Source organism: Sardina pilchardus, chromosome 22, assembly GCF_963854185.1.
Source record: "Sardina pilchardus chromosome 22, fSarPil1.1, whole genome shotgun sequence".
Lineage (NCBI taxonomy): Eukaryota > Metazoa > Chordata > Actinopteri > Clupeiformes > Clupeidae > Sardina > Sardina pilchardus.
Window position 1 is genome coordinate 24,461,997 of NC_085015.1, and position 10,120 is coordinate 24,472,116.

Below are 10,120 nucleotides of genomic sequence, written 5' to 3' on the forward strand. Positions count from 1 at the left end.
CAAGGGGGAGAACACACCAACAAAAACAGTTTCAGTCTTTTCTCTTATTTCAACAAGGTAGCCGACACATGAGAAGGTCATGGGCTAGGCTGCAACCGCTTAATAGGCTATTTGATTGATGAAGCATGGAGACTGTAGGCCTAGTGCAAAGCACTAAGAATTTGGCTGTGTGTTTGCACAACTCAAAATGATCACAACTTCCTCTCTGTATGCAGAGGGAAAATGCATAGCCTAATCTGCTGGCTGAGAGCAGTATATCCATTTCTTTCCCCTCCTTTGGCCTGCCTCATTTGACTGGTTCTCCATAATGTTGGATTAAGAGTTGATGCATGGTGCCTCACATTCCATGTTGTTTTTTGCTTTTACATTTTAGTTTTTATCCAGCACAAGCATAATTCATAAATCAAATGATAGCATGGAAATCCTCATGAACTTGTAGGCTAATCTTTCAAGAAAAGAGTCACATGAACTCATATGAGAACAATTTTATTTTCCGAAATGCTCCTGGTTTCAGACTCTCTAGTATCTAACTATATGGAGGAATTAGGTAGCGGCAGTGTAATTTCCCCATTGTTTTAAGAGGACAGCTATTTGAGATTTTACCAGGGTCTTCTTTTTGCCTCCTTGTGTGAATGCCAGGCTTGGCAAGCTGGTCCATCTCCAGGGTCCATCCATCTGCTTCTTCAGCAGTTCCCTTTAAATAATTAAATAAACAGTTTTATTTTTTTTTATATTTTTCTCGGGTTTTGCCATTTTCAGTATAATTTCTGTTCTTACTTGCAGCTATGACTGGAAGAGGTTCTTCCACTTGCAAGAGATGATGGGCTGCATCAGTTTTTGACAGATGATGCCCATTGATTTGTGCCAGAACAGCAGCACAGTAAACTTATTTTGTAGATTTAAACTGAACAATATTTATGTCTTTGCTCATTAAAAAAAAAAAAAAAAAATGTACAGAGAAGATTACCATTCCACCATTTCATCATCCTGAGAGATACATCATGTGACATTATGCATAACACAATCAAGTTGTAACATGCCACACTGTCAGCTGGTGTCAAGTACACATTAGAATGTATATTAACACCTATTTACAGTGAAATTACCTTGAATGGTATAACAACACATTGGCCTAATGCCATGTCACACCACTGCATGCAGTTGAAGCATCATGTGATTGCATATGAGGTCACCAGATTTAAAAACTAATGCATCATCTCAGATTACATTTCTTATTTGATGTGCCATAATGTTGCAATTGAATTAAGTTAATTTTAGAACACTTACCATTAAGAAAGTAATTCCAACATGCCCCATCATGCCCAGGAATGGTGAGCATGAGCTGAACATGAAAAATACAACAAAATACAAGACAAGTAACAAATCCATTGAACTTTCAACCAGAGCAAGCAGCTTTGGATGTTTACAGACATTAGCACACTGATAATGGCTTTGAGTGCAGTTCATGGTTTAATCCTGTCAAGTACAGCACTTGTTATCATCTTTGATCAGTTTGAAGTATGCATGAAGGTCTTATCTCTTAAATTTTATTCAATGAGGTATTATATGCATCTTGTCAGTGTGAATTTATATTCTCTACTGAATGAAAAGTTGAGGTTAGGCCCATCCTTATATCACCATTACATTTCTGAAACAGAGATTTCTTACAGTCTAGTTTCCATTGTATACATGCAATGGGTAATTTATACTTCCATAACTGTGATATAAATTCCTATCAGCATAATATTATTAGACTTTTTTGCATGCTATAGGGTCAACCAGCCTTAACCACCAACTTAATGTATGGTGGAAGTAGGCCTATCCCCACAAGTGTACTGAGTTACAGTATACGACATTCAATCATGTCAATGTGTACCAAATAAATGTATTAATATCCTGTCAATAAAGCAGATATACATATTTTCACTGTATGGATGTACAGTTAATGCTTGGTCACATGATTACATTTAACACCAAACAATGTGGCACCAATTAACACTTGAGCTGTAAAGTGCTCTACCCCATCATGCTAAGCTGAATGTCTGAAGTTTGGAAGATGTTCTATGTGTGAATGCAGAAGGTGTGAATGGGCCTGTGACAGCAATTGTGACAGTCACTGAAGCAGGTCATGTGCTCCTCAGTGATAGTCCACATAGCCACACCCAAATCAGAGGGGCTTGCCTTTCCTCCCAGGTGAGGAGGGGTGGGTATAAATGCAACTGGTCTTCAGGTCAGTGTCAGTATCTCACAAGGAGCAAGCTTATAGCACCTCTGGAACTAGGAATCAGAACTTCTAATTGAACAGTGCAACTACTGGGATTTAAGAACATCCTCAGTTAAACATGTGGAACGACTGCAGTGTTGGTGAGTTTGTTTTGGATAGCATTTATTTTTGTGGAGTTCTGCTGAGGAACTGAACTGTATGGGTTCATGTGTCATCACATGTCATCTTGTCTACATGTTTGCATGGTTGTCTTTTGTAAGTTGTTATCATTAGTGTGTTCCTAGTCTGTATTTGGATGTATAGAGTCTATGTGTCTGTTTGTCATATATTTTGTATGTGTTGTATCCTGTGTTGCTTGTCCACATGTCACTATCTGTAGTTTGTACTGTCTGTCAGTGTGGGATACATGGCAACAAAAAAGTCACCTCTCCTCCTCCTGGCTCCATCCCTTCCTCTCTCCTGTTGCCATGGAGCCCTGTTTTGATGTTGTCTTTGGAAAGTCAAAGGTATAGTTGTTGAAGTGTGTGAATGTGATACATGTCACATATGACTCTATTAACATGGGGGTCGAGTAAGTTACCGTTGTGTGCAAGATTGCATTTTACAGTTACAACTTTAACTTGAGGCACAGCAATTAACATGACATTTTTTTCCCCTCCTCAGTCCAAGATGGCTCCTCACAGGCCCATAAGATGGCAGGCCGCAGGAAGAGGACCAGCTTCACAAAAGAACACTTGGAGCTCCTCCGCATAGCCTTTGAGGTGGACCCTTACCCGGGCATCAGCGTGAGAGAGAGCCTGGCGCAGGCCACCGGACTTCCAGAGTCCCGTATTCAGGTAATTACTTGGATAGATCACATTTTATTTACTTATAAAATCTTATCCTTATGCCTGATTGTAAATGAGGGATTGAGAAGAGACAGTTGTCTGACAGATATCCTATCTTTTCCTTATCAGGTATGGTTCCAAAACAGAAGGGCCAGGACTCTGAAGAACAGGAACAACAGGATGGGCTCTCCTCCATCTGCCTCCCTCCCTCCGAGCCCCTTCATCCCCTCTCTGATCCACCGGGCTGAGGACGAGAGCCAGCAGAGGGGCACCTGCGATGCCCTCTACAGCGGCACGGGCAACCAGCCGGCAGGCCACTCTCAAATCAAGGAGGAAGACATGGACTGCTTCTACGACAGCCTGTCTCCACAGGCCTCTGGCTTCTCTCAGAGGGACATTGGCTACTTCAGCACTCCTTCCTTCCGGTCAGGGCAGAGTCGTCTGATGGGCAGCAACACCAGCCCCACCTATCAGACTCCCACCGCCACACACCACAATGGACGCCGCAACTGGAGCTCAACAGTAACTCCTGATAGCACTTCTCCAGAGTCTCTGTGGAGCCCACGGTCATCCATGGGAAACAGCTTTGCCAGTGACAGCCACTTCTTTGCCTTCCCATCTCCACCTGGACCGCCACCACCTTACCCCCACCGCATTGTCCAGTCTGGGTACATGGGGTCAGTGTCCAACTCTCCCGCCTCGCCTGATTCGGCTTGTTGTGACATGGGGCCAGACAATTCCTCTCTCTCTGCCCAGTACTCCTCATTCAGCGGGATGTGGGACATACCGACGCCAGAGCAATTTACCAATCTGGCCCCTCTACCTGACTTGTCTTCTCAGTGTTTGGAGGATGTCCTTGGGGAGATGCAGCCAGACTGGTGGAAAGTCAGAGGGCCTGTGGATCCCCCTAGCAAAGAATAAGACTACATTAGAGACTTACTTTTACAGCAGAGCTCTCCGGAGCTTCTTTTAGGTCTGTATTGCTGCTGCTACCTCACATTTAATGCAATTGTATAAAGGAAGAATTGAAGTTTAGAATGGATATTTATTTTGTATTTATTAGGTTGTATTTAAGGTATTTATTTGCTGGTATACTATTTATTAACTAATTGAAAGGAACAACAGTGGTTCAGTGCCTTAAAAGCAACACAGCTGGTCATCAATCATCATAATTATTTAAATAAAATATTTGTATCAAATTCTAGTGCCTTATCTTCATTTTTCCTTCTTGATTCTAAATGTCGATGTCGTTGCGAAGCCCTTGCGCTACAGCAAGGGAAAGCGCCTCGTAAAACGAGGTCCTCTCAGACACGGAACGTTTGCTGCCGGAATGTATTCTCGACGGTACCTCAGTGTCGATGCAATCACTTCCGGGTACCCATAGCACACGTGAAAAAACATGTTGGAGAAATACAAGCATGAGTGGATGTAATGCGCAACTCATTGACAATTCAAGCACGTAGTTAGTGAATTTTGTGAAAACTTCAAAATCAACACAGAGCTCCGACAGGTAAACATTTAATTTAAACGCGTAAATATTACTTGCAGGTTGATGGTAACGTTATTAGCCGAAGACTGTGTTGATGTTCACTTGTAACGTTGCGGTAGGGAAAGAACGTTGTTACTTGAGCTAGCAGTTAAACTGATGATAAAATGTACGGCAAATCTATGCCATTCACATAACCTTGCCAGTGTAGGTATTCATGCTTTATGGCACTGTAGATCTAATCAGTAGAGAACACTTCTCTAACACCTTTCTCATATGGCATATGAAATGTTGCTAGAGATGCGAGGCACAGGTGAGAGGTCAAAATCACCGAACAGAAAACACTGACACCGTTGTCATTCAAATCTGAAGTTATTCTCGATGTCTGGAGTTACTCTGTCCGTGTCCTTTGGTACTCAAACCTTTTTACCAGTGGAGTAAGAGGACTGTAAATGATTGTGATTATATATGGAACCATAGTGATGAGCACGAGCCATCACACACACATACACACACACACACACACTCATGGTTTTACATATGCACACGGTTGACTGTTCTATGAGTAACAGATGTGTGATTTGTTGTTGGAGCTCTGACCTGAAAAGATGGAGGGGAAAGAGAGGAAGGAGCAGAAGAAGCATACGCACAAGCACAGTGGCCCTAAGGCGCAGAAGAAGAAGAACAAGAAGCAGCTAGGACAGGAGCCTGACCAAGATGAGCGCAAGAGGAACCCCAAGGCCTTTGCCGTCCAGTCAGCTGTGCGGATGGCCAGGACCTTCCACAGGTTAGCAGGCTCTCACTCTGTCCTTCTTATCTAAATGTTTGTCTCCCTTTTCATTTAATTGATTATTTTTTTTAATCTAAGTGTCTTTTTTATCTTTCTCTCTCTCTCTGTCTCTGTCTCCATTTCACATCCTACCCAATAAGTCGCTGACCAGTTACTTATCTAACTAGTCTATTGTCTTGTGATATCATACTATGGAACTTTAGACAAGGCAAGACAAGGCCGTTTTATTTGTATTGCGCATTTCATGCACATTTAACTCTGTGTGCTTTACACTGTCAGCGAATACAACTGAGAACAGAGAATAGTAGATAATAAGAAACAGGAAATAGAAAATCTAAAAAGAATTAGAATAGATCAAATGCATTTCAAAAATATTGTCAGTAGCTGTCTCCTAGTCTTATCAAATGCACATATTTTTTGTTAATGTGGTGTTTTATGACCATTTGCACTTTATTTCAGGAAACACATGTATTTCATTTATTTTTGTATTTCCGTCAAAGGTCATAAAAGGCAAAGATCACAGATGACTGAACATTGAAAATAAAATGCATAAATAAGCCATAAAACACCACATTCAGGAAATATGTGCATTCAATCAGACTAGGAGAGTGTCACTGAGAAAAAATGTGTCTTGATTAGATAGACAGCTCGTACATTGTTTAAACTGCAACTAAGATGTTACTGTATACGATATGTATATATGTATATATATATCGCACAGCATGTATGTATATATATTGCACAGCCCTACCTACCGCATTCTAGGCTAAAAGATAATTGAGTGCATCTGTCACTGCTGATTCAATTTCCAAATGAATTGTCGTTCAGGACTTTCCTGAGAAGATGAGATATATTGCAAGGTTATTTATTTCATATTTTATTTTAGGACTCAAGATCTGAAAACCAAGAAGCATCATATTCCCCTGGTGGACCGAGCCCCTTTAGAGCCTCCTCCTATTGTCGTGGTTGTAGTAGGACCCCCAAAGGTTGGCAAGAGTACCCTGATTCGCTGCCTTGTCAAAAACTACACACGGCAAAAGCTGGGGGACATCTGTGGGCCAGTGACGATAGTATCAGGTGGGCATATTGTTTCTCTGAAGTGTTTTAGGTGTGTTTACGAGTTCGGTATTATGCCTAGATGACCATGTCTCTTTATACTGTATCTGCTTGTGTTATCAAGTACGTTTTTACAGGAATTTAGTAATTTTTTTTATTACTCTCCAAAAAAGAAACTTGGATTGACCTCCTTTGCTTTCTTTGCTAACAGGTAAGAAGAGACGCCTGACCTTAATTGAATGTCCCAATGACATCAACTCAATGATAGATTTGGCCAAGGTGGCTGACCTGGTAAGTATTTTCCTACTGCTTCAATAATTAATGATTTATTCCCTTGATCTTTTACAATGAAATGTATATTTTCCAAATAGTTGTCACAGTTATGAATGCTTATAGTTGCTAGCTTCAACGCTTCTCGGGATATGAAATTGCGCTCATGCTCAGATTCGTTGCAGAAGCTTTCAGCCTGTCCTTTTCCCCAGGTATTGATGCTGATTGATGCCAGCTTTGGCTTCGAGATGGAGACCTTTGAGTTCCTCAACATCTGCCAGGTGCATGGCTTTCCCCGCATCATGGGCGTGCTAACGCACTTGGACTCCTTCAAGAACAACAAATCCTTGCACAAGACCAAGAAACGCCTCAAGCACAGATTCTGGACTGAGGTCTACCAGGTAAGATACTCGATGACCCCCCTCTGTGTCCGACTGTAGGTGGGCATTATAGTCTTTGATCAGATCAGTCAGGAGTAGAGAGACTTACCAAATGGTTGATTTCAGTCTTCAGAAGCAGGTTTGAGAGAGTCTTGTTGGAGTATGTTAACAACGGCCTTTTTTGTTGTTGTTGCCAGGGTGCCAAGCTGTTCTATCTATCCGGTATGGTCTTTGGAGAGTACCAGATTCGGGAAGTGAAGAACCTGGGGCGCTTCGTCTCTGTCATGAAGTTCCGACCTCTGGTGTGGCAGACCTCTCACCCCTACGTTGTGGCTGACCGGTGAGTAGGACTGCTTTTATCGTTTACTTCATCATAATCAGAGCAGGTTGAATGGGTCACATAGTGAAGTAGGGGGCTGTGGAATTGTGAATTATGTACTGACAAACAGTATAGAGAATATAGATGAACAAGTGTATGTAGCGCTATATAGAAATCTGTTATCGCTTTTGACATCTGTTGATTTTTTTTTTCTTTTTTCTTAAGGCTTTGTCTCTTTGTTTTCCAATGTTACTTTCTTCTCATGGTCATTCTTCCATTCTCTGTTTGCCCCTAGTATGGAGGATCTGACCAATCCTGAGGATATCAGGCAAGACCCTAAATGTGACAGGACCGTCTGTCTCTATGGCTACCTGCGTGGCACATTCCTGAAGAACAAGGGCCAAGTCCACATCCCTGGTGAATACCTGTCTGAAATGTCTCCCAACTTTGCATAATAATATTCAGCCGCAATTCTAAATTTGGCAATCTTGTCTGTGATGCTGAGATATGAATGAGGGCTGTGCCCTTATCAAAAAGGCATGGACTAATATCATATAGCTTTATTAGCTAATTATGAAATAGAGTGGTGGTACTGAATTGATCCAGAAAGACATTTATGCATACTGTTGCTGAAGGCCAAATATGAATACACACATTAAAAATGTAGCCTATTCTAAAATTATATACTGTATATGGTAGCTAGAAGCAACATTGAAATCCATGTGTCCAGTGTATGGACAGTTCATGTACACAGTGCCCATGAACAGAAACAGAAAAGTCCAGCTTCAGAAAGTAAAAGGTCCTGCTACATATCTGTGCCAACCATTCACTTAAACCAGCTGATACTAATTAGCACAACTCTTCAGCCAGGGAGAGCAGCTAATTGATGAGATCACCTGGGTTAAGTGCAGAGATAGAACCAATACATGATTGGACTTTTACTTTCTGAAGCTGGAGTTTTCCACCTCTGCCCATGAATAGATAAAGTTAGTCATTGTTGTAGCTCAAGGACAAGAATGAAGTAGCAAAGGTATAACAATGTAATTAACTCAGGGTGAGTATTTGTTATCATCGCCGTTCACACATGTGTCCAAGGTGTACAGCCAGAGACGCTGCTGACCACCTATTTAAATTCCCTTAATGCCCACATCTCATTCATTAGAACTCCCATTGTCCAGGGCACATCAGAATGCATTGGCATTTACATTACAAAACATATGTGGTCACATGTGTCCCTGACCACCTTGGCAAGTGTTTTGGAAGCAAATGTTAACCTCCCAGTTTATTTATCTATGAATGAAACATGGCACAACATTGACACTAAATCATACTTTGAGTTATTCCCACATAGATTTTCATGTCACTATTAGCTACCCCAAATACTGTTTTAGATCCATGAAAATGACCAAAGAATGCAATAACAACTCATTTAGTCTTCTTCATGTTTATGTTTTATTTAACTATTACCACCACATTAATAAGTATCGTATTAATGTTAATGATCTAGTCATTGTGAGAAAATGTCTTAGACCTACTTAGTACAAAAGTTGGTCAGGCTAGGAGTAATACTTTTAAAGGTATTAAAGGTATTAATGCCTTTGGGCATTAAGGAATTAATACAAAAGGCAAACTAGGCATTTTGAGACATTTTGTAATTTATCCCTTTTATCAGTAGGCTATGTCATATAGATTAGGCCAGTGGTTCTTCACCTGGGGGTGTTTACTTTGTTAATTCATGACCTTTAATCAGTTTTGTGTCATTATCATTACCACTTCACATATGCATGCAAACAGCAGTGTTGTTCACACCAGTCTGGCCTCAGTGCTCCCTAAACTGCGGTGACAGCTGTGCAGGTTTGCCGCAGGAAAAATCCATATTGAGTTCTTACTGTTGTTGATAATGACTAACAATTGACCAAAATGATATGCTATTCTAGCCAGCAGCAGGGGAGCTTTGTGATCTCCATCACATAAATAGAGTGTTATTGAATTTTATAAAAGTTAGATCAGGAATGGATACTCTTATTTAGTCTGGAGCTTGTCAGCTGACCTTTCTGTTTCTCTCCAGGTGTGGGAGACTTTGGGGTGGGAGACGTGAGCTTCCTGCCGGACCCCTGCCCGCTGCCCGAGGGCCTGAAGAAGAGAGCCCTGAACGAGAAGGAGAGGATGATCTACGCCCCTATGGCTGGCGTTGGGGGAGTGGTATACGACAAGGACGCGGTGTACATCGATGTGCCAGGCGGCCTTGCCAAGCAGCAGCAGGTCCGAAGACATACCATATATCACGTTCAGTGTCTTTAAGAACACTGAAGGCAGTCTGCCACCAATAATTTAGAACACATTTTAAACAGCTGCTTCTAAAAATCAGTGTCAATTGATGAAGTTGAAGTTTTTAAGACTATTTGGTATTCTCAATATTAGTTTTTAAGTGTTATTTGTGATGTGACTTGTGGTGCTTGTGGGAGGTTGCTACCATTTCGATTGTTTTCCAATTTTAACTTTTTCTCGCCCCATTGGACACTTGCTGTGCAAATAAGTAAACGCTGATTCGATGCGAGTGCTCGTCTTAAAAGCTGAGTCTCCTCTGCCCGTCTCTCAGGAGGAGGTGAGGCCCACCACGGAGCTGGTGCAGTCGCTCATTGGCACGCACGCCACCCTGGATGCCAAGATGGCTGCCAGTAAAGTGTCCCTGTTCACCGACACAGCGGCGCTGACGCAGGAGGAGGTGGAGGAGAACGGGTGAGCTGGACCTAAGAGCACCCAAGTCC

At 41.8% G+C, this 10,120-nt stretch overlaps 2 protein-coding genes across 2 annotated transcripts in view; both read left to right on the plus strand.

Annotated features, from left to right (window-relative positions):
• The first annotated feature begins 2,342 nt into the window (after positions 1–2,342).
• mxtx2 (mix-type homeobox gene 2) lies at positions 2,343–4,282 on the plus strand. Its single transcript, XM_062525737.1, has 3 exons — positions 2,343–2,364; positions 2,888–3,060; positions 3,181–4,282. Exons 1-3 carry the CDS (start codon positions 2,343–2,345, stop codon positions 3,970–3,972), a joined length of 987 nt encoding a protein of 328 aa, XP_062381721.1. The 3' UTR covers positions 3,973–4,282.
• A 164-nt stretch (positions 4,283–4,446) lies between these two features.
• bms1 (BMS1 ribosome biogenesis factor) overlaps positions 4,447–10,120 on the plus strand; it is a 22,657-nt gene continuing 16,983 nt past the window's right edge. Inside the window, exons 1-9 of the mRNA XM_062526207.1 lie at positions 4,447–4,561; positions 5,131–5,324; positions 6,214–6,404; positions 6,595–6,674; positions 6,866–7,054; positions 7,231–7,373; positions 7,648–7,769; positions 9,421–9,614; positions 9,952–10,091. Of these exons, the coding sequence (XP_062382191.1) occupies positions 5,146–5,324; positions 6,214–6,404; positions 6,595–6,674; positions 6,866–7,054; positions 7,231–7,373; positions 7,648–7,769; positions 9,421–9,614; positions 9,952–10,091 (1,238 nt within the window). The 5' untranslated portion in view covers positions 4,447–4,561; positions 5,131–5,145. The remainder of the gene's footprint in view (positions 4,562–5,130; positions 5,325–6,213; positions 6,405–6,594; positions 6,675–6,865; positions 7,055–7,230; positions 7,374–7,647; positions 7,770–9,420; positions 9,615–9,951; positions 10,092–10,120) is intronic.